Source organism: Asterias rubens, chromosome 6, assembly GCF_902459465.1.
Source record: "Asterias rubens chromosome 6, eAstRub1.3, whole genome shotgun sequence".
NCBI lineage: Eukaryota > Metazoa > Echinodermata > Asteroidea > Forcipulatida > Asteriidae > Asterias > Asterias rubens.
In genome coordinates this window covers 13,094,796-13,119,379 of record NC_047067.1, presented here as the reverse complement: position 1 = coordinate 13,119,379, position 24,584 = coordinate 13,094,796, and the positions used below count along the sequence as shown (strand labels likewise).

Genomic DNA, 24,584 nt, shown 5'->3' with positions numbered 1-24,584 from the left:
TTAAATGTTAAATGTTCCTCCAAGAAGCCCATAGGAGTTAGATTGAAGCGGTTTCCTTTGATAATTTTTTACAAGAAAAGTTTAATAGTTGGACTTGGCTTGTACCTACATTCTTGAAAGATCCTCTCAGAACTAACAAATTCTGTCATAAGAACTGTTTTTGAAAGATGGAATAGCCTTTGGTCAACTTACACACAAACATATGCCAGCCATGGAGAGGGAAGCCTAATGAAAACTTTGGGCGTGGAGCAGAGATGCACACGTGTGATGCAACGACTTACCAATAGGATCTTTTATATAACACCCAAGCAGATCCTTGCCATTTGATTGGAGGATTGTCCGTCACGTGATAGCAAATAAAAGTACCATTGCACGCTGAGTCACTCGCCGTGCTTTTTCGTTCCATCCGAAAAGTACCATTGCACGCTGGCACGCTGCCAGCGTGCAATGGTACTTTTCGGATGGAACGAAAAAGCTGAGTAAAAACATCACTGCGTGCGCGTGTCTTTGGTTACTTTAATTACTAGCATTCGGCTTCTACAGTTGAAATTGTTTGTTTTGAAAGTTGTTTCTTTCAATCAAAATGACAAAGTTCTACTTGGATGTTATATAAAACAAATAATGAATGTTTTTCATTCGTGCAATGGTGCGAATATGTTCATTCGTTGAAAGCTGGAATGTTCCATTCAACTCGGCTCCGCCTCGTTGAATAGAACATTCCATCTTTCAACTCATGAACATATTCGCACCATTGCACTCATAAACATTCATTATGTGTATAATATCTTCATTTCTTGTTACACTGCAACTTGTTGACCTACTTCCAACAAACCATCTCCCATACCAGGTACTTCAGAGTTATGCGTCACAGGTTCAAGGTTAACAGGTTAACGGAGTAAAAGCACAAGTAACTCCAGGGGCCCTGGATAATTGGTTGAACTCTACTTAACCGTCAGCCTTTTTATTTAGAGTAACTATTAATATAAATATGAATAGTAGACTTGCAGGTACAACCACGTGAATATTGAGGGAGTGTTGGCTCTGAAAAGAGCTGGTTTTGTCTCGACGTTTCGAACAGAATACTCTGCTCGTCATCAGGAAAAAGTGCCAACACTCCCTCAAAAGAGATTTTACACATGGTTGTACCCGCAAGTTTACTATTAAAATTTTTATTTATAGTTACTCTAATTCTCCACACCGTGCAAAGTTTCAAACACCATTAAGCCATTTTATTGTTAGGAACTTTCTCAAATTTATGCAACTTTCTTGATAATGATACGCACTCTCAACTCAAAGAGCATATACATGTGTAACCTCTTGTGACTTTTTAAAGTCTCAAGAGATTATGTTCTTTAAGTTGAAGCTCTGCTGAGACTTTTTTAATTTAAGTTTTCACAAAATGTCTTACTCAGTTTCCTGCGAGAACTCTTGAGAAATACCAAAAGCTGCTTCCCCTGTATTGTAGTCCAGCAGTCGGATGCTGTCCTGGATTTCATATGTGATAGTGCAGTTTGACTGAGCCGTACCATTTGGGTGGAGGGAGAGCTGGTGGACATTGTCTGTGCCAGCTACCCCTGAAACAAAAACACAAGTAACAAACTTCCAATATTAATGAAGCTATAGACGATGTGACCTCTGACGTCACTCGAAAATCATAACATGATTTGCGCGCATACTACCGCCGGGCAAAACCTTTTTGTTTTAGCAGCCAGCTAGAAAGTGTACGCAAACCTTACCATGACTACGCGTCTTTTTGCCCGGCGAAACATGACGTATACAGTGTTTTGTCAACAGAGGGCGGTTTGAATGTAAACATAGGTCACATCGTCTATACATATAAGTTTAATGAGAAAAGATTCAAGGCAGAATATTATAGCATCATTCGCTTCTTAAAGGGTTAACATTTACTAAGTCACAACATTATCTTTTTTTATTTCCATTTGTCTGTATGGGTGTTTGTATTTTGCTAGTTTGCTAGTTGTTATGTTGGTGTGTCGGGTTCATTTGTTTGGTTATGGGGTGTTTGTTTATTATGTTTGTTCTGGGGTTGATTTTGTGTTTGTTAAGCCCCTTTCACACGAAAGCAATTTAGCAAGGGTCCTTTGCAAAATTGTGTAAATTACTACAAAATGTACCTTGTGTGAAAGGACAGCAACTGTGCATGTTCTTTTGCAAAGTCTCGTCAAACATTGCAACATTTTACAACCAAGCTAAAATTAAACAAGGGACCCCAGTTAAATTGCTGTCGTGTGAATAGCACTCTAGTGTGCCAAGTCTGTTTTTTTATATGAGGGTTTCACTTTACTCGTTTTTTTTGCTAGTTTGTTAATTTAATTTTTACTATGCCTTGTGTAATTCTGAATTTACTTATACATCATTTTAAATGTTTTTTTTATACACCTGAAATTAAAGACACTACGCTGTTGGCTATCGAATAAATAATAAAAAGAAACATATAACATTGTTCATATTTCCATTTGCTGCAGGTCATTACAATCTTTACCTGAAATCCTAAGAACTGTAGGAAGGAAGCTTTCATAAATGTGTTGGTGGCTGACTTCTCCATTGGTTGTCATGGAAACTGAGCCGATTACTAAACATCTATGTTCCTGATCATTGTTTTTACTTGTGCTTTCCTGAATTTTGATTCTGCGGAGAAAAAAGGAAAAGATTTCCGTGGAAATCCAAGATCAAAACAAGTTTATACAGTTGGGAAAAAGTTCACTTGAAATGTTTGTCGTCAAAGTGTAGACCATGATGTAACCTTTGTTTACAAAAGGAGAAGCCTTGTACATTTTCTGGCAGGCAAAATACCACACTGGCCATACGGGAAATCTTAATCTTTGTGTCATAGTTTCGAAATGGGTTCAAGAGGGATAAAAATAGCGAATGAAAAAGGTTGGAGATGTGCCAACTTTCTTTCATATAAAAATTCAATAAAAATCAGACAATGCAATCTCCAGAAATAAAATTTGATATTTTTTCCATATGGGCTGTGTACTAAGCGCCCCTGCAAGAAGTCCAGTTGTTGATGTCACCAAACTCTTCCTAATTTATGATTAATCTTTGGGACTGAGTTCTGTGACCATAGATGTTAAGACGCATTGAACCAATCCTAAGTTAGGACGAGTTACTTGCCTTACTCAAGATGGGATTAATGTTTGCGTTTTGTGAAATCGGCTGCAGGCTCTGTAGCTTTTTTGTAAACATGTGATGTCACAGGTTACATGGTCTTTAAAGGCAGTGGACACAATTGGTAATTGTTGAAGACCAGTATTCACAGTTGGTGTATCTCAACACAAGCATAAAATAACAAACCTGTGAAAATTTGAGCTCAATCGGTCATCGAACTTGCGAGATAATAATGAAAGAAAAGTAACCCTTGCAACACGAAGTTGTGTGCATTTAGATGGTTGATTTCAAGACCTCAAGTTCTAAACTTGAGGTCTCGAAATCAAACTCGTGGAAAATTACTTCTTTCTCGAAAACTATGGCACTTCAGAGGGAGCCGTTTCTCACAATGTTTTATACCATCAACCTTTCCCCATTACTCGTCACCAAGAAAGGTTTTATGCCAATAATTATTTTGAGTAATTACCAATAGTGTCCACTGCCTTTAAACATTATAAAGCAATAACTGTGTATATCTCCATAGTATACTTGCACAATGTTATAAGGGATTTTGTTGTGTATATGTACACCAGGGATTAGAGGCACTGAGATTTCCATAACCCTGACCGGATTAGGGTATAATGGTAATTTTGATTAACTCCTGAGTCGTGAAGGTCTTCAGGTCTTACATCACATGTACACTGGGAGAAACAGGGGGGGCGGGATTAGGCTTACGTCAGTGATTGCTTTTATGGAAAGACGTATAGTTACATCTTGCCTAGTCTTGAATAGTGACCCTGTCTTTTGTATTAGTCACCAGAAGAGGGCGCTACACCGACTGTTTTAGAGCGAGATTCTTAAAGACTTTTAATTCTTAAAGTCTACACATCTGGATTGAAATACAGATATCTTAAGGAAATTATAAACTTCCATTTGAGGTACTGGACGAAAACAAAAACTTTTATCTTGCCCCCCACATAAGATTAAAAAAACGCACAAAGGAACGGTTCCATACATTGAAAATCCCCTTGAGAAATTTGGTTATGCCACCGCCAATGATATTCATGTTCTATCCAGGAATTTTAGAACTGTGAGGGCCTGGGCCAGAAAACTGGGGCAGTCTTGAGTTTTTCAATTGTGTTAAATCTTTACAGAAAGAAATGATGTTCAAAAGTTGAATTTTAGCCTGGTATTTAAAAATCTGGTCCAGTTTCAACATCAGGGTTTGATAAAAGGGTGTCAACTTTTTCTGGAAATTTAAGAACAGGGCCCAATTTCATAGAGCTGCTTAAGCAAAAAATTTTGCTTAAGAAAAAAATTCATTGCTTAGTAAAATCAGATTACCGGCCAAGACTCCACTCAATTGTTATGCTAAGTAAACAACAGCTATTTACTAGTCATAAGCAATGTATATCGCATGAAATTTTGGCCAGTAACATGTGTAAAATAAGCGAGCTATTTTCGTGCTTAAGCAAAATTGTTGCTTAAGCAGCTCTATGGGCCGAATTTCATAGAGCTGCTAAGCACACAAATATGCTTAGCATGAAATTTCTTCCTTGATAAAAACAGTATTACCAACCAAATTTCCAAGTGATTTTCGCCTAAGCAAACAACAGCTGATTACCAATAACAAGCAATAGGTATGCAACAAATACAAATGTTGTCGGTAATCCTGTTTTTATCAAGAAAGAAATTTCATGCTAAGCAAATTTACGTGCTTAGCAGCTCTATGAAATTGGGCCCTGGTTGTCCACTGTTCAATTATGTACAGCAGTATTGTCTATTTCAAAAATTTTAGCCTACGGTCACACATGTTCACATGGTAATATTAAAGCCAAATTACAATTCCAGAGACACGGTCAAGTGCACAAAACCTTGTCAGTACACCCAGGACTCCAGCAGTCGCCAAGGTTGCCACAAGCCTTATTCTTGGGAATAGGAATTTAATTGAAGGTCCCAAGAGTTAGTAATTGTTATGGTATACATATACAGAGTTACTGGTCAAGGTCTCGTGTGACTGTCAGGAACGCAGGGGCGGGATAAGGATTTACCATAATGGCCAAGAATGCTCACTTCCTTTATGGAATGACGTAGTTTAAAATGGTCCGATACTAAACTTCTGTTTTATGACTGTTAGCTGGAAACTATGGTTATTGTCATGTCATGGGTCAAACAGTAAATCTCCACAGGGATGTCCCAATCGGGGAAAAGTATCTGTTAAATTTCAACATTGGTAATCTATGATGCTTTCATAAGACTCTGACCAACTGAAAAGAATGCTCACTGCCTTTATGGAATGACGTACTTCAAAATGGTCCACTACACTTCCGTTTTATTATGTTAGCTGGAAACTATGGTAAGTGTCAGGTCAAGGGTCAAACAGTAAATCACCACAGGGAAGTCCCTGTCGAAAAAGTAAAACTGTTCAATATCAACATCAGTAAGCTAAGAAACTTTACATGGTACTCTGACCAACTGAAAAGAAAACATTTAGGGGTGAGCAGTCTAGAGTATCAAACACAAAGTCTGGAACAAAAGTTTTGGAATGACGCTGTTTAAAATGACCTGATGCTAAACTTCTGTTATATGACGTTAGCTGGAAACTATGGTTAGTGTCAGGTCAAGGGTCAAAAAGTAAATCTCCACAGGGATGTCCCTGTAAGAAAGGTATCTGTTCAACTTCAAAATCGGTAATCTATGATGCTTTACATGAGGACTCTGACCAGAAAAGAAAACATTTGGGGGGCCCAGCAGTCTAGAGCATCAAACACAAGTTCTGGAACACAAGTTATGGCCTTCTGTTTTATGACTTTAGCTGGAACCTGAGTGTCAGGTCATGGTTCAAACAGTAAATATCAAAGTCCCTATCCAAAAAGTAAAACAATATCAAGTTCATCATCTTCCTATACAGTGCAGAAACCTCCTCTGAAGTATACTCGCACATTAAAGGAACACGTTGCCTTGGATCGGACGAGTTGGTCACTAAAAAGCGTTTGAAACCGTTTGTTATAAATAATATATATGGTTAGAAAGATGTTTTAAAAATAAAATATAATGATCCACACAAGTATCACTAAAAATTGCACTGTTTTCTTTTTACGTCGCGAACTATCAAGGTCGGCCATTTATGTTTTGACTCCCATAAATGACCGACCGTGTTATCGGACGAGGTAAAAAGAAAACCACGCAATTTCGAGGCATATTTGTGTAGATCATTGTATTCTACTTTTACATCATCTTTCTAACCATATTAAAAACGGTCACAAAACGCTTTTCAAAGACCAACTCGACTGATCCAAGGCAACGTGTTCCTTTAAAACTACATTAAACTATGTAAACAGTAAACTACAGTCAACTAAGCAGCTTGAGATAGGACTCTGGCCAACTGGAAAGAAAATACTCATTTTGTGGCTGAGAAATCTAGCCAATGCAGACAAAATTGTGTCTACATGGAACTGTCTACATTGTTTAGACAATGTTTTTTCTGTGGGGTAGGCCTAAATCACAGGTTTCTGTGCCTATTTTGTAATTTTTTGTGAAAACATGACAAGGAGAAGGATATGATTGTAGTAAAGTGTCTTGCTCATTGACATTAAATGATTGGGATTCAAACCCACACCCTCATAGCTTAGCTTTTAGCAGTTGAATTCGGTGCATCATTTGGCGTGTCATAGCCGGGCGGTTAACAGCACCGGGTTCAAGCTCAGGGCCCAATTTCATAGAGCTGCTTAAGCACAAAATTTTGCTTAAGCAAAAAAATCCTTGCTTAGTAAAATCAGATTACCGGCCAAGACTCCACTCAATTGTTATGCTAAGTTAACGACAGCTATTAATACCAGTCACAAGCAATGTATATGGCATGACATTTTTGCCAGTAACATGTGTAAAATAAGCGAGCTATTTTCATGCTTAAGCAAATTTGTTGCTTAAGGGCAGTTCCACGGGATCGGACGTACATTTCGGACACTTTAACAGAGTGTATTATTACAGTGGTATAAATAAAAGGAATTTTTATTCTGGATAGAGGTATAAGGCAGTCACTTAAGTTATTTTATCAAAAAATTATTCATCCATGTCTTTGGATATGGACGCCATTCGCCCAAAACACCATGGTGTCGGACGTACTCAGAGAAACGCCTTTTTATGAAAACCAATATTTGTAGTTCAAACTCTGTGATGTGTTTGAACTTTAATGCAATTTTTTCTTATTTATGGATTCATCAGACCTCTGTCATTACACTTTACCATAAGACATTTGGTTTTTAAACTTGAATTTTAAGGAACGGCATTTAATATATTGGTGTCGGACGTACATTTCACAGTGTCGGACGTACTTGTCCGAAATTGCATTCAAAAAAAGAGTAACAATCAGTTCAACTTTTCACTATTGTTATAAAATAATGATTTAATCTACCAATTTGGTGTTGTAATATCAGATTAAATCATTATTTGTTGAAAAAAGTGGTTTAATTGTCAAATTATACCACGTTTTGAGATCAATAGAAACAATGTGCATATGTGTAATGCAACTTGTACATGATGTACATCTGTATCCTTATGCATTGCTGTGGCAACCACTACTGGCAAAACACCCAAGTTTCAAAATGTTGCCTAACAATGATAGATATGAGTCTGCAAAATAACATTTGGTCCAAATATATTGTAGATTGGACTTGTGTTTAAAAAAATTAAAGTTTAAAGTTCTTGGTGGGTAACTGTTGCAAAGGTCAAAGGTCACCAAGAATTTTGGTGTTAAATGTTTTGATATTTTCTCTCAAGAACCAACTTTAGAGCATTGTCAACAGTTTACTAAATGAATGAGAGCTCTATCCTTGCTTGGGGGCTACCACATGTACCTGAATTTAACAAATATACTGCAAAAACCAAGCTTTTCTTATATTAATTATAAGTACCAGTGGGTTTTGGAAATGGAAATTAAAATTTTCTGCGGATTAAAATTATTGTGTTTTTAGCAGCCAGTAGAAAAAAAGGGGAATGAAATACACTTGTTTTGAGGCAATATTTGAGTGATTTGGGTGAGAGTTACCCTAGGTACCAATTTATAGCTTTGTATGATATTTTAAAGGCATTCAAAAAGGCTTTCACATAATTATTTTGGAGGTGTCGGACGTACTGGTGTCGGACGTACGAACAAAATGCACGTCCGACACCAGGATTTTGTACGATTAAGAAGATTTTTTTAAAGAAATAATTCCATGGTTGGATAGAGGGCATCAATTGTGCTTTGTAGTGTCAATTTGAAAATTTTCTGCCCACGGTTGAAATAGGGAGATTAAAATATTCACTATTTTGGTGTCGGACGTACATCGGAAAAGTAAGTTTCCTAAAATATTGAATATCATAAAATTTTGAAAGAAATTTTAAATTTTTTTTCCATCATTGTGTTGTTACCATAGCAAACTTCAATCAGGTGCAAAACCAAAACAAACACTATTTAACCACAGTAAAAATTTTGATTAATTTGGCAAAACATTATTTTTGAGCCAATTTCACTATTTTTAAAGTATTTTTTCAGTCGAAAATAGCACTTGAGCCGCTGAATATTTTCAGTAACAAATTATATTTTATTAAAATTCATACAATTAGCTACAAAATGATGCCTCATTTGCCACATTAGTGCCATTTTGAAATATTGGCACTGAGGTTTACATTTCTATGGAACTGCCCTTAAGCAGCTCTATGAAATTGGCCCCCGGTGTTCGAATCCTGGTCATGATACTTGCTACATAAAGTTGGGGAGGTAGTGCTTTCTACCAGCCAGGCTTCTGATTGATGATACCCAAGCCTACATCCGTATGGACTTTAAAGGGGGTAACCCTGTTTCAGCCCTAGGAGTAGGTGGCAACGGCCCCTGGAAGAACAAAAATTGTAGCCCACACCTTGAAGTGGCCTTCAGGCCTTGTGTGTCTGGTGAATTGCATACAAAATATAAAAAATTACACACAATCTTATATTTATGTTGAAATTATAAGCGTAACAATAACTTGGCCCCTCGATAGATTGTTGAATGAAACATTTGATTTATTTAAATAAGGAATTGTCTTAAAGATCCATACCTTTGTGTTTCGATGAACGTGGCTGTATCAACTAAATAAGCACAGAGCTTGGCCACCGTGGAAGCAGTGTCTTGTGTCTGGAGGTACAGAAGATAAGATAAGATTAGATCAAATTAGACTACAATAGACTAGACTATAAATTAGATTAGATATATAAATATAGATTAGACAAGACTAGACTAGACTAGACTAGACTAGATTAAATTAGATATAAGTATACAGGATTTGAGGCATTGCATGGTGAGGTATCAATGTATATTTGGTTTGCGGTAACAAGATAAATTTGCGGTAAATAAGATAGGTTAGATAAGAATAAGATTAGATTACATTAGAAAATATAGATTTGACAATACTAGGTTAGACTAGACTAGATTAGTTTAGATTAGATTAGATTAGATTAGATTAGATTAGAATAGATTAAATTTGATTACACCAGATCAAATCAAATCAAATCAGATTAGATTACATTAGATTAAAATAGTTTACATTAGATTAGAAAGATGCTAGTTTTGATTAGATTAGATTAGATTACATGTATATTAAATTTGTTTAAATTAGATTAGAGTAGATAAGTTTAGATTCGAGCAAATTAAATAAGATTAAATTAGATTAATTGGGTTGATAGCATTCTGCACTAACGATGTCACTTGCTAAAACATTCCACCACTAACTCTCACGTGATCTCTGCATAGGCGCACCCAACTGCACCACTAGCTCTCACGTGATCTCTGCATAGGCGCACCCGACTGCACCACTAGCTCTCACGTGATCTCTGCATAGGCGCACCCGACTGCACCACTAGCTCTCACGTGATCTCTGCATAGGCACACCCGACTGCACCACTAGCTCTCACGTGATCTCTGCATAGGCGCACCCGACTGCAGTTCATGCGAGTAAACATTAAGCTTGGACTTAGTACGCGCAAATACATCAGTGAATCTTGACAGAGATCTGGATACTTACAAGTTCTATATTTAGTTTTTTTGCAGAGTGCTTTTGTCCCACCAGGAGAAATTTGTGCGTCATTTAAACAATGGTACAAGAATAAAGTACACAAAACACATGTTTACACAATTTAAGTACAAATATAAAATGTCAACAACTAAAATAGTTTAAAAAATAAGTCAGGAAACATTTAAATAAATGAAAAACAGTAAAAATAAAGTATGCCTTAAATTTTGAAATGACAAGCCAGCTGGACCAGTTAGCTTGTTATTTCTCTAGTCTGCCAGTTTTCAGTCCATACCATGTAAAATAGGGATGTTTTCAACACTGAACTAGCTAGCATTTCTTTGTCTGCAAGGTATACCATTGATTTTTGGAACCACTACATTTTTGTAATCCTAAATACAATAAAACTCACCTGTGACAACTTTGATGTCAAAAAAGGTGATATCATTTTTGAGATATTGCCACAAATCTGGAGTTATGATGTCCATACAGGAAGCATTTAATCTGAATCCATTGAAACACACAATCTGAGAAACATTTCATGCAGAAACTTTTCCCATATCGAAGTATGTTTAATCCCTCCCTCTAAGTAAAACAACATTTCTTTGAAGGGAGTTGTGTTCATTGTGTTCATTATCAACATCTGCAGTGTTTTTTTACCAAGTAAGTTGTTAAGGTCATTTGTTTTTTGAGTAACTACCAAAGGTTTACCCCCGTTTTAATTGAGAACCTAACCCCGAGTACCAAATTGTGAAAAACATTAGGAAAAGTAAAACAAATTGCAAACTTAGCATTTATTCTAATACCTAAGGGAAAAAATAAATTAGGATTCAAAGCTTGCAAGTTGGAAGTTCAAACCTTAGAAAGATATTGGTATGACCGTGTAAATATCTCATACTAAACTGCTCACAAAAAGTAAAGAAACTTTTTTCAATCTGGTATATTTGTTATTATTTAATACTCTTTTTGTATATGGTATATATCATTGCAAAGCTGAACTGTTCCTCTTCAAAATGATACCACAATTGCAATGATTACATGTTGCTGGACTTGACCACGTTCATGAGAATGAGACAAAGTCACAAATCAAATGTGCCAAAATTAGCAATATTTTTGTGTTACTAAGCAAGACAACTTACTGATCTTAATCCACTTGATTGAGACAAGAAATTTGGTATAAAGCAAGACAGTTTACTTATCTTAAAACACTGTATTGATACAAAAAGTTCAGTAACGAGTGGATGTTTCGAAGGCGTTGATGACAGCATGGCACCTTCTTCTCATGCTGCACACAAGTCTTGTGATGCGCTGATGATGAGGAATTGGCGTTCCATTCTTCATTAAGGAACCTGGTTAGGTCAGCCACAGTTGATGTGTTGGTGGTTCTGGCGCGGACAGCGAGGCCAAGCTGGTCCCACAGATGTTCCGTGGGATTCAGGTCTGGACTGTTAGCGGGCCAATCCATCCGGTGCACCCCAACATTTTTCAGGTAGTCAGTCACCAGTCGGGCTCGATGGGGGCGAGCGTTGTCATCTTGAAAGATGGAGTTTGGTCCAAAGTCTGCAAGTATGGGAATGCATCCGGCTGTAGAATATCATCTTGCAAATACCCATCAAACAAGGTGTTTTTCATGAGATGAGGGTAAATTGTGTCCGATGAGCTCACTGGTGCAAATCATTGTGTAATGGTTCTAAAAAACTTGATCGGTTTGATTAATGAGCATTACCTATTGACCATTCACAGACAACGGTAATTTTGGCACATTTGATTTGTGACTTTGCCTCATTGTTATGCATATAGCCAAGTCCAGCAACATGTAATCATTGCAAATGTGGTATCATTTTAAAGAGGAACAGTTCAGCTTTGCATTGATATATACCATATACAAGGAGAGTATTAAATAATAACAAATATACTGGATTGAAAAAAGTTTCCTTACTTTTTGTGAGCAGTTTATGTATAATATTAATCTGGCAAAACAAACTAATGACTTAGGTGTGTAGTTAAAACAACATTTTGACAAATTAACTTTTTAGTGGGTCTGGGTTTTCTTTGGTCTAGCAAATGACCTCCTCTAAAAATGTGTTATCTAAAATGAATAACTCAACTTACTACAATATGTAGCATACAGTTGTAAGCTAGAGCAAGGCTCGAATTTGGCACTGGACAACAGGCCAGAGCAGAGGCCAGTGATTTTAGCCAGGGGCTAGTAAACTCGAGACCCGACAAATCCTGCAGTCCTGTGTCTTTTCAATTGAACAATTATACCTCACGTGTAAACATCTCAACAGAAAGAAAATGTTCAATGTTGACATAGGTCTGCCAGGGTTTATACAGTTCTGTTGAGAATCAAAATATACTTAAGCCTACAAATCAGACAAACAAAATCAATCTTTGCAAGGGCATAAATTTTGTGGAAAATTCTTTCTCATTCAGATGCTGGTCTTGTAAATAAAATTCTTGGCCAGTAATTTTGTTAAGCTATAAGCCCTACGGTCTTATACAATTGTACCAAAAATTCAAGCCCTGTAGAGGTTTGGGTTCAGTGTGGGCAAGTTAATATAAGGCACTATTAATCTTTGTGAAAGGCTCAGATAAATCTTAGAGAGTGTCATGAGAAATCAGTCAGGGAAACATTAAAATTGTGGACAAGTCATTTATGGTCTGTCAGGGTTTGATAGTCGAGTCATGGTGGTGGTGTAATGCTTCAGGTTTCCACAATCGAATAATGCTTTCGTGAAGCTGCTGGCTGCCGACTACTATTCCCCCATTGAATGGGACCGTAGTCGCGAGAGCAGTCGTCTTGCGGTCTAGCAGTCTCGTGAGAATACTGCCAGTGTCGCAGGAACCAGACTCGCGGAGAGAGAGTTGGAACGCTATCAGCGCGACAGACATTTAACGACTTGTTCACAAGTCTAGGGAAACATGGACTCTAACCTTTGGATGTGTTGCATAGAAATCCACGTCATCAATAATGATAACATCGGGAAGTACTGGGAAGGTTTGAATCCTGGCAAGGTACTCCAAGACAGACGATCTGTCTTGATGATATCTGTGGAAGGAGTTTAAGAAAATAATTATCAACTTTTATAATGCCAGTCACCAGCAATGCAAAAACATGGGCCCATTTTCATCAAAAGCTTCAAAAGCCCCCAAAGTAGCTTAAAGCACAACAAAATAAGGCTTACCAGAATAGAGTTACCAGCTAAACTTGAATGTCACATTTACAATTTGTGACTGGTATTCTGCTTATTTCTCCTACATGTAATAGCAGAAACATGTTCTGCTTAAAGCAGCTCAATGAAATTTGGCTCTAGAGGCTTGACGCTTCATGAAGGCAAAGGAGGCACTAGCCCAGGTTGGACTCCACCGTTGCAGTGGCACTACCACGGCTACAGGGGCACTTGCCTCTGTGGCCCCTGATCCTTGCCTTGTGCCCCTTGAAATATTATTCCAATAGAAATGAACAAACTTTCATTATGCATGTGTGTACAACTTTCAGCCAATGATAGATCTTCATTGACCTCAGAGAAGCCCAGTTCATACTCTAGTTAAAGCAAATGTGAAGCAAATTTTGGTGACGCAATAATCAGAACACATTTTTTTCAATTGCGACACAGAAAAGGAACACTTCCCTTTCTCTTTCGCTTGAAGTAAAAACCAGGCATAGGGGACTGCTTAACCATGGTTAAACCTTTGTGTAGTTATGTACCGTAGTGGTATGGTATTTATTTATTTTTCTATTTAGTGCTGTTTTCCTGTTTTGTTCTGTAATCTTGTAACGGGCACATCCGCCACAAGCCTCGGCTTTTAGGATGATGCCTCCATGTAATGTGAATGTGGAAATAAATGTTTTATTGATTGATTGATTGATTGATTAAGGGCTTTTGCATGGGGACCAGGTACTCCTACAACTTTGACGATACTCCACAAACCTCATTGGTCATCATGTACATAATCCTATTAGAAAAATATTGCCCTTTTTCACGTTTAAATGCACCTCTGAGTCCTCTTTTAATTAAATCCAGATCTTGCCAAAATTTGGCTCATCCATTCTTTGTTCACACAGTGAGCTCGGTGCGAAGGTTTAAAACATAGGATTTTGTACATGTTGACCAACTGAGAATATTGGAGACAATAGCAGAACGAACCTCATAGCTCTAGGAGTATTGTCTAGGCATTATTAGCCTTGATTCAAGGCTGTTGGCGTAGTATGCCCCGGCCCGGTGCGGCACGATTCGGCAACAACTACATGCAGTGCATACACGAACAATGTATACAGTGTATGTACAGTACATTGTACAGCGAGAACAGTACAGCGAAGTCGTGAGTATGGTTGTTTCTTTCAACCTCGTACGCCTGGCTAAAACAACAAACTCACATACAATGTAATGTAAACCGTACAGATGGTACATACATACGCTGTACACGTATTATGTGCACGCTGTGTGTTATGTATTGGGTCTGGCGCTGGATGGAGCGCCTTGATCAAGACTAAGGCATTATAAACTTACAGGATATGAATCTGTTTCATCAGCAATGGCTCAGGTTGTGGCGCTCCGTGAACACATAATGGTAGTGTCTGGAATTTACTGTGTGTTATTAAAATGACCCTCCGACCCTCCAAAGCAGAGCTTAGCGCACACTGGAACAAAAGGGACGTCCGACCGCTGTGGAAAAGGAAAAGTATCCGGACTGATTAATAAATGGAACGAGTGTACACAATTTGGGTCAAGGTTATTGTATGCAAATAGACCTAAGTTAACAATTACAAGAAAAATAAATTTTCTCTGTCAAAAGTGAAAAATCTGGGCAAACTTTTCAAAAAAAAATAGTTTTACTGGCAATGTGACATGACTGATAATAATAATTAGGCCCTGGGAATATTAAATACCATGTGGGGGAATTGTGGATCTGTTTGTAATAACTATCAGCCTAAAATACTCCCAAGTCCCAGCGAAACCAATCTTTGTAAAAAACTAATTGTGTACATTCCATTGGAAATTAAAGCTAAATAAGTGTGATGTCACATTCACAACTATGGGTGAAAAATATTGACGACTCATCCTAATTATGTGCGCTGGTCCAGGACAACTGTGACTTGTTTTGTACACAAATAAATATCACAAAGAGAATGCACTCTATTGGTTGAATGAGCGTGTGCTTATAGACCTATGCATTGACGTCATCCAGCGGCCATCTTAGTGGAAAAATGGCGCCCTACTGAAATGACGTCATGTGCATAAGGTCTATTCTGTGTGGAGCAATTCAACCAATACAAACAATGCATTCTCTTTGTTGTAGTAGCGTGATCGTTACCGTTTTTGTTAGCGCTGCAGTGTGACTCGGCTTTATTTATAAAATAAAAGAGTTATGTCAACAGTAGCAGCTACCAAAAAGGGCTGGGTGGTTTTGACTTTTTAGCACCCCGCCCCCAGCCAAGTTGTTTACTATTACTAATGCTGCGTGCTGGTACTGCTGCAGTGTCAATGCCAGTGCTGGGTGGGCATGATCACAGATCAAAAGATGATGGTGGGTTGATATAGGGTGCGTTCGTTAAGCTTCCCTGGGTGTACCCCGCGGTGCTCACTCGGGTGAGCCCCCCTGACAAGAGCTAATCGAACGATCACACTCGCCCTCTCCACAGGTTTTACAGAGAGAATTTTTACTCAGTGCCACCTATAGTTGAAAGAATGCCAGTCCAATTAAAGAACCAATCAGAGTAGACCACAAACTCTCCAAGACAGAGGTCTTAAAATTGCCTAATCCCTCAAGGATGTTTACTTTTCCAGCCAAGGTTACATAACACCTCATCAGTATGCAGGAGTTTTACCAAGGTCAATTTGCAAAACTCACACAGTACATACAGAGTATATACACTGTACTGTAGGGCTATATACTGTGTGTACATGTGAGCATGTGTTCAACAGTTTTCCACAAAGAGGTCTAGTTAAGTTAGTGTATGTATTTATTAAAAGTAACAGTTCAACTTCAACCATTTTTTGGTATAGAATAGGATTGTTATTAATCAGTAAAGCTGTTTAGAATCTGAAAAGTCATCGTTTACAATAATTGCAACTTGAAGCTGCTGGTTGTTCTAATACAAAGTCACATTGAACCAAATTTGCTTCATTGAAATATTATTGTTCCGAGTTCAAAAATAAGAAATATTTGTGTCTCAGTCCTGTTTAGTATCTAAAAAGTATTTTGGACAAACACATGGGTGTTTATTAAAGACACTTGAAAACACTGATTGTATTTACGATCTAACATATACAAGTTAAAAGATAGTCGATAATTAAATTAAACAAAATACAAAAAAAAGACTTAAGAGTTTTTCAATGGTACTTCTTCATGATTTTATTTTTTTGTAATGAACACATTTTAAAACACATTTACACATCAAAATAACATTAAGCTGAGTACATAAAGCTGGTTCCATTAAGTGACATTCATCAGTTCACAAGAAAGGTTTCAAAGTACTTTAACAAATAAATAACGTGAATACATAAAGCTGGTTCCATTAACTGACATTCATCAGTTTCAAGAAAGGTTTCAAAGTACTTTAACAAATAAATAACATAAATACATAAAGCTGGTTCCATTAACTGACCATCATCACAGTTTCAAGAAAGGTTTCAAAGGTCTAAACAAATAAATAACATGAATACATAAAGCTGGTTCCATTAACTGACATTCATCAGTTTCAAGAAAGGTTTCAAAGTACTTTTTAACAAATAAATAACATGAATACATAAAGCTGGTTCCATTAACTGACATTCATCAGTTTACAAGGTTTCAAAGGTCTTGACAAATAAATAACATTTAGAAAGCACTTAATACTGTAAAAAATTTAGTTAAGTAGTCATGAAGACTAACAATCAGCTGTGAATCATGTTCTTTGGCCTACATACTGCACACTGTATACATATGTATCGTGTAATGTCTCTCCCTGAGTGTATTTAAATTAGTTGAAAGTGAAATCTTTGGCATTTTCAGTTTCACACTGTAAATTTATCGATACAAAAGTAAAATACTGGCAATCTCAGACTTTTATCAACACTGAGTTAAAAAATATACATGTGACGAAACAAGTTTACTGAAGTTATGTACAACAAATCTTTGGCATTTTCAGATTTTCACACTTTAAAGTATCGCTATAAAAGTAAAATACTGGCAATCTCAGACTTCAAACACCGAGTTTAAAAATACATGTAAAAATCACATGCAAACTTAAGTTTTGTACAACAGATCTTTGGCATCTTTAGAGTTTCTCACTCCAAAGTATCGATATAATAAAAATATAACTGGCAATCTCAGACTTCTAACACTGAGTTTAAAAATACTTGTAAAAATCACATGTAAACTGAAGTTATGTACAACAGATCTTTGGCATCTTCAGAGTTTCTCTTCAGAGTTTCTCACTCCAAAGTATCGCTATAATAAAATAATACTGGCAATCTCAGACTTCTAACACTGAGTTTAAAAATACATGTTAAAATCACATGTAAACTGAAGTTATGTACAACAGATCTTTGGCATCTTCAGAGTTTCTCACTCCAAAGTATCGCTATAATAAAAAATATACTGGCAATCTCAGACTTCAATCACTGAGTTTAAAAATACATGTTAAAATCACATGTAAACTGAAGTTTTGTACAACAGATCTTTGGCATCTTTAGAGTTTCTCACTCCAAAGTATCGCTATAATAAAATAATACTGGCATCTCAGACTTCAAACACTGAGTTTAAAAATACTTGTAAAAATCACATGTAAACTGAAGTTATGTACAACAGATCTTTGGCATATTTAGAGTTTCTCACTCTAATTGTGGTGACGGCATGCACCTCAGGTCACCCCCAAGTGACCCACTCAACAAGTAGGGCACTGGCATGACTGCCAGGGGCTGACCCAGGTGAGCCCGTCAAAGCTATTCGAACGTACCGGGGCAGACCGGGGTCGACCCAGGGAAGCTAAACAAACGCACCCATAATTATAATTCGAAAAAAAATAACTCAAATAAAAAAGTCAAATACATGTAATTTAATGTAAGCAACCATGCATGTCAGATGTCCTCCAAACGTCATCAACTTCAATGAGACTAACTCACCTGCTTCGTTTACCTATAAGTAAACACCTGTTACTCTTCCCAGGAATCCTCACTCCAAATAAGTCATTTCTTAAGTCAAGTTCCGTATCTCGTTCATTTAGGTGGCATTTTTCCTCACTATTGTCATAGACAACTGATGGAAACATTTTCACTACGACGGGCGCAGCCATTTTGAATTTTCCGCACTGCTAATATAACGTGAAGCGCGCCACCAATAAAAACTTTTTTTAAACGCAAGAGGGCGCAGTATACATTTTTGTTTGCCTCCCAAAACGATTTTTTTGCGTGCGCTAGCACGTGCTGGTTTCACCACATTTTTGCATTTTTTTTTTGGCAGCAAACCATCCACAGATTGTTTGTTATTTTGAACATGCAGACCTTACAGTAACGGTCTCATTAATTTATCCATTGCGGAGCTGTCTGTCATCCCCTTTGATTGACAAAAATAATACGACGATAAAAGGAATTGATTTTTATAATGACCCAGTACTTTGAAATGGGGTTATTGACTTTATACAACCATCTTTCTTGATCATACAACCTGACGCATGGGGGACACTTGTAAGTTCTAAAAAGAATAATAAAGAAAAGTCCGATATTAGTTTATTAAGTAGTTCTTGGGTGTTTTCCATGTTTAGCTTAAAGGAACACGTCGCCTTGGATCGGTCGAGTTGGTCTTTGAAAAGCGTTCTGTAACCATTCGTTATAAAATGCATATTGGTAGAAAGATATTGGAAAAGTAGAATACAATAATCTACACAAATATGCCTCGAAATTGCGTGGTTTTCTTTTTACCTCGTCGACAAACAGGGTCGGCCATTTATATATGGCCGACCGTGTTAGTTCGCGACGTATTTAGAAAAACGTGCAATTTTGAGTGATACTTGTGTGGATCAATATATTCTACTTTTACAACATCTTTCTAATCAATGCATTTCATAACAAACGGTTTCAAACTCTTTTTTATAGACCAACTCGTCCGATCCAAGGCAACGTGTTCCTCTAAAAGTTAAATGGCTATCCCACCTACGCGACACTCATTAGAACAAATTAATAGTTTAGCTGTCTGAAAATAATATAATAATTTGACTCATAATTGTGAGGCTGTAAGATAAAGCTGCAGATCGCCCTCTATTGACGACCGCCAAACTAATTACCCCCACTCTCATGGCATGAGGTTCTGTGTGCCCCCCCCCCCCCCCACACAACGCAGAAACAGAGCGTCGACCTCAGTAATGCTTTGAAAGCAGATTTGTTGAGAGCCCAAGAAAAGGGATATAGTGTAAAAATGGTGCCCAAAATAATTGTGACCTTGGGTTGCTGACTTCCAAATTAAAGATGCTATGTCAGATTTTTGGCCCCAAACATTAAAAAATAGATTTTTTTTAGTGAATGGTGTTTCAAAGAGTATCACCCGCTCTAACGTAAAAAAGTTTAACACAGATTTACACCAAACTTACACAGTTTGAAGATAACGATAGTAGAAAGCTTCCCTGAAAATATTACGTGCTGAGGTGCTGTAGTTTTGGGGAAATGAGTAAAACAGTGTCGTGAAAATAATATTCGTCTCATGAGACGAAAATTATGAGCATATAAAAACGTATTTTTATGACTTTGTTTTAATAATTGGTTCTCAAAAACTACAGCCCCTCAGTAAGTAATATTTGAAGGGAAGCTATCCACTCTCATTATCTTCAAATCCTGTAAGTTGTATGTAAATCTGTGGACATTTTGAAAAAGTACCTAAATCCTTTACTGGTCAAAGCTTGTAACATTCTCGACCCCCATCAAAATACCTATTGAATTTTAAATCAAAAATGTTGGTTTAAATCGGCCAAAAATCTGACATAGCATCTTTAATTGCTTAGAGGTATGAGGGAATGTTGTCAAGATTGATGCTTGAAGGTTTGGAAAATAATTACACAAAAGTGTATGTATGTTTTTGCTCGATGAGCCCTGGATGGAGACCTTTAGGTATTTTGTTCGTTAAAAAAAATGTTTTAGCCGTTTTGCACTGTATTATTTTAGAGGGGTGCACCAATACGGGAATAATGTAGATTTTTTTTTCATAGCGCCCTCTTTTGAATCAAACTCCTTCAACCCACGTTAATGAGGGGAGACCATAAATTGCAGTTTCATTTCGCGGCAAAGCGACTTTTTTAAGTAGGCAAAGCTAAACAACGTTTTCTAATACAACAGGGACATTATTTAACTATTAAAGGAACACGTTGCCTAGGATCGGACGAGTTGGTCTATAAAATGCATTTGTAACCGTTTATTATAAAATGCATATGGTTGGAAAGATGTTGTAAAGAAGAATACAATGATCCACACAAACATGCCTCGAAATTGCACGGTTTTCCTTTTACCTCGTCGAATAACACGGTCGGCCATTTACGGGAGTCAAAATTTGGACCGTGTAGTTTGCAAAGGAAAAGGAAAACCACGCAATTTCGAGGAAATTATGTGGATCGTTGTATTCTACTTTTAAAAAATCCTTCCAGCCACATGCGTTTTATAACAAACGGTTACAAACGCTTTTTTGTTTAGACCAACTCGTCTGATCAAAGGCAGCGTGTTCCTTTAACAGTAAGTTTAAGAACAGAAAAAATAGCGGAGTAAAGTTCTGGGAAATTTTTCAAAGAGCTGCTTAAGTAGAACAACATTGCTTAACATATTCTGCTAAGCACAACTAAGCAGGACACCAGTAACATTTGTTCAACACAGTGGTAGTCAAGCTGGTAACTTAGTCTGATAAGCATAGTTTTGTTTAGCTTTGAAGTTGGCTTGGACAAAATGAGGGCGCTCTTTAAGAGCATAATACTGCACCTTTTGGGCGGGATGGGGATGGTGGTGGCGTGACGCATGCACGTTTATTCGTCACAACTTTATGGCGTTTATCACAATTAGGTCGTTAAGCATGCGTGATTCATGGGATGGGCTTATTCTCCCGTCATTTTCAAGCAAAAAACATAATTATACCTATGAATCCCACCCCGACCCACCACGTCCCATTCCACCGACCACGCCCCTAACTTTTAAATACCTGCTTGAGCGAAAAAAAAAATGTCAAGTCGTGAACTTTGCTGAATTTCATTTAAAATATTTCAATCAATAGGGAAATCGAGTCAATACTGTAAAATAGATTTTAGTTGTGTAAAAAAAACAATAATTTCCAGCGCTTTTCTAAAAGATTCACGAAAAGCTCTGTTACAAAATCCATCATGTTACGTCATAGTTTGGAGCTCCAATTTATATAGCCGCTTTGTTGTTGCAGCTTGGAGATAAAGCAAACTCCCAAGCATGACGTCGAAGCATTGTCTTTTTGACGCGCGCCGTCAACGGCAGAAGTGTTTTTAATTTTTCTGATATTTTAATCGATAGGCCTAATTACGATAAAATCGGAGGTGTAAAATATCAAAATTACATTTTAATGGTGAACAAAGTTCAAATAGCATGTCCGTTAAAAAAACATTCCGCTCATAAAAAGTTTGTTTAAAGTAAGTTACAAAAATAAAATACACAAGCACACTATTCATACTGAAATATTATCACTTTTTTAAATTTTATTTTGATCATTATTTTCTAGTTGGAGAAACAACATCTAGGCAACAGTGCTCTCAAAATAAAACTTGGGTTCATAAAGAGACTAAAGTTACAACATTTACCCAAAGGGTGTAAGACTTATCTGCAGTAATTTTTCTTTTCTAGAATGTGCAACTTCAGCTTAATTTTTGTAATTTGGATGACAAAAAAGTTGAGAAAACTTTGGGTTTTGAATTATGTTGTTGTTTGAACTGCAAAATGACCAACGATCTGACGTCATCGATTATTTCCTGTTAACAAAAATGGCACATCACACATCATTATCAAGCTACAGACATTTTGGTCAGACTCCAAATAAACAACATCATGATTACATTAATAATCATTGAGGCATAAAGGGTACCACAATCGTTTTCTCTTTCCCAATTAATAATTTTGTTCTCTTTTTAATTTACAAATGAGTGGAACTAGAAATGGCTGCACATTTGGTGTCCGATTATAGACAGAATCTTCAAAAGGCAACTTTGTTGATGTTGGATTTAAAAAAGAGAGTAAACAATGGACATTATGCATTGACGTCATTAAGCTGCCATCTTAGAGGCACAGGGAATGGCCAATGAGGGCGCCATACTAAAATGACGTCATGTTCATAACCTCTTCCAGTAATTTTGTTAAAGTTTAAAGGTGAGTAATTGAGAAAGTCATTGACACAGTCTGGGCAGTGACGCATGAAGGGATCTTATACGGCCATCCAAACAATGTTTGAACTGTTCCTCAAAGGTCGAAGTTCAAGGGTCAATAAAAGACGACTGCAGTTTGATGAAGACACTCCTGTTTTGCTCCACGTTTCCTATTTGAACGCAGTCGCTCCTGCTTTATAATGATGTGTTTCGGAGTTTGTAACGATTGTTTTCTTTAGACGTCTCGCTCTATGGCTCACTTACTCTGCGTTGTTCTACATTCCCTGACTTTGTGTAGCGGAAAGGTACTGGTTGGGCGGATGGGTTTGTTCCGGTTCCTGTCCCGCCGGTAGCACACGTATTGGGGTCAACTGGAACATTTGCTTGCATCTCGCAAATGTACGGGAACATTTCGTTTCGGCAATTGATGTCTCTCCAAGTTGGCAGCGCGGTTTCGCTGAAAACCATGCAATTTCTGCCCTGTTGCTGCGGTGCTTGGCCTTGGGCCCATGCATTGTACGGGCTAACGGTTGTGCCGTCGCTCCACTGCCATAGCTGGGTTGCGGCATAGCGTCTCCCACCGAGCCACGTTGGGGGTGGAACGTTTCCCCCCGTAATACCCTTCACAAGGTTGAAAACGAAGTCATTCTCCGCAGCATCATTGATGGAGACGAGGTGGCCAATTCCGCCGGAACATCCCGAGAACATCCTGCAGATATTCTCGGCAGTTATCCAGTTCGAAAGCTGGCCGAAGTACCGATAGCAAGATTTGCCATTTTTCAGCCAGTATGTTGGGCATGGGTCGTAGTTGTGGGCATTGGAGATCCCAACGTACAGCGTGATACACGCCAGCAATGCTAACAGCTTCATTGTTGGCCCCTCGTACTGAGTAGATTTTTCAAAAAAAATAGTTGAAGTGTCGGTTGTTTGCTGGCTTGGGTCTGCAGTGAGAAGAAACTAGCACTGCTCTATTCTGCAGTCAACATGGAGAGGCGGCTTGGATACGTCTGCGCAGTACGCGAAACCCTGGCTCCATAAACAAAGCGATGTGATTGGCTGAGAGTTTAAGTGGGCGTGAACATCGTGACCTTTCAACTAACCCGGTCTAAGCCACGCCTCTTGACTTGTTGTTGAGAGTGCGGGGGTAAACCTTGACCCCATAAACACGCCCCTTCCCGACCTACTCGGTGCTATCCCTGGATGACATCTTGACCGTATTCATAATTATGAGTAATCTCTAATACGAAACATCTTTTACTTTTACTTTTTTAATAAGTTGTTGACGCAGATACTGTTAGCGATTTTAGTTTAATGGAAAACAGTGCAAATAACTTAAATTTACTATTCACCATTGTGGTACTTTATACACATAGTGTAGGTCTGTACAAACATCAGAAGATCTGTGAAGTGAAAATTTGTAAACATGGTGATCTTTATTGTTTTTGAAAAAATAATAGCGGATCCGTCATGTGTGTTTAGGGCCTCGAATTTAAGCACAAACTTAACGCTTCATGCATCATTATTGTATTGTCTTAAAGACACTGGACACTATTGGTAAATGTCTTCTCACTTGGTGTATCTAAATAAAATAACCTGTGAAAATTTGAGCTGAAATGCTCGTCGAAGTTGCAAGATAATAATGAAAGACAAAACACCCTTGTCACACAATGTTGTGTGCTCCAGATGCTTGATTTCGAGACCTAAAAATCTAATACTGAGGTTTCGAAATCGAATTCGTGGACAATTACTTCTTTTTCGAAAACTTTGTTACTTCAGAGGGAGCTGTTTCTCACAATGTTTTATACTATCAACCTCTACCTATTACTCGTTACCGAAGTTAGGTTTTATGCTGATAATTATTTTGAGTATATACCAACAGTGTCCACTGCCTTTAAGAACTTCCTGTACACGCACCTTTCAACATCATGTTATTTACCTCATGAGTCATGTTGCGTTTTGATGTAGCATGATGTCTGCCCCATTTTGTCTTCAATTTCATTGAATTCCAGGAATTATTTTGATATTTTGTTTTCTTTATTAGCCTAATTTGTTTGTTTGTTTTTATAGTTACTTATTTATTTATTTATTTATTTATTTATTTATTTATA

General features: G+C 37.5%; 2 protein-coding genes across 2 annotated transcripts; both read right to left on the bottom strand.

Annotated features, from left to right (window-relative positions):
• Positions 1 to 752: 752 nt before the first annotated feature.
• On the bottom strand, positions 753 to 18,423 carry LOC117291131. The gene is made up of 7 exons (XM_033772675.1): positions 18,251 to 18,423; positions 14,654 to 14,809; positions 13,077 to 13,191; positions 9,189 to 9,265; positions 2,504 to 2,649; positions 1,409 to 1,574; positions 753 to 922 (listed from the first exon to the last, which is right to left on the bottom strand). The coding sequence occupies exons 1-7, from the start codon at positions 18,418 to 18,420 to the stop codon at positions 880 to 882; spliced, it is 873 nt and encodes a 290-aa protein (XP_033628566.1). The 5' UTR covers positions 18,421 to 18,423; the 3' UTR covers positions 753 to 879.
• A 3,365-nt stretch (positions 18,424 to 21,788) lies between these two features.
• LOC117291150 (echinoidin-like) lies at positions 21,789 to 23,444 on the bottom strand. The gene has a single exon (XM_033772701.1). It carries the CDS (start codon positions 23,344 to 23,346, stop codon positions 22,726 to 22,728), a length of 621 nt encoding a protein of 206 aa, XP_033628592.1. The 5' UTR covers positions 23,347 to 23,444; the 3' UTR covers positions 21,789 to 22,725.
• Positions 23,445 to 24,584: the final 1,140 nt, after the last annotated feature.

Coding starts and splice junctions, on each gene's coding strand:
- LOC117291131 (XM_033772675.1), bottom strand. CDS start 18,420: ATGGCTGCGCCCGTCGTAGTGAAAATGTTTCCATCAGTTGTCTATGAC. Junction 14,810..18,250: donor CTTATAGGTAAACGAAGCAG/GTGAGTTAGTCT, acceptor CCTTTTCCACAG/CGGTCGGACGTCCCTTTTGT. Junction 9,266..13,076: donor TCTATGCAACACATCCAAAG/GTTAGAGTCCAT, acceptor CTGTACCTCCAG/ACACAAGACACTGCTTCCAC.
- LOC117291150 (XM_033772701.1), bottom strand. CDS start 23,346: ATGAAGCTGTTAGCATTGCTGGCGTGTATCACGCTGTACGTTGGGATC.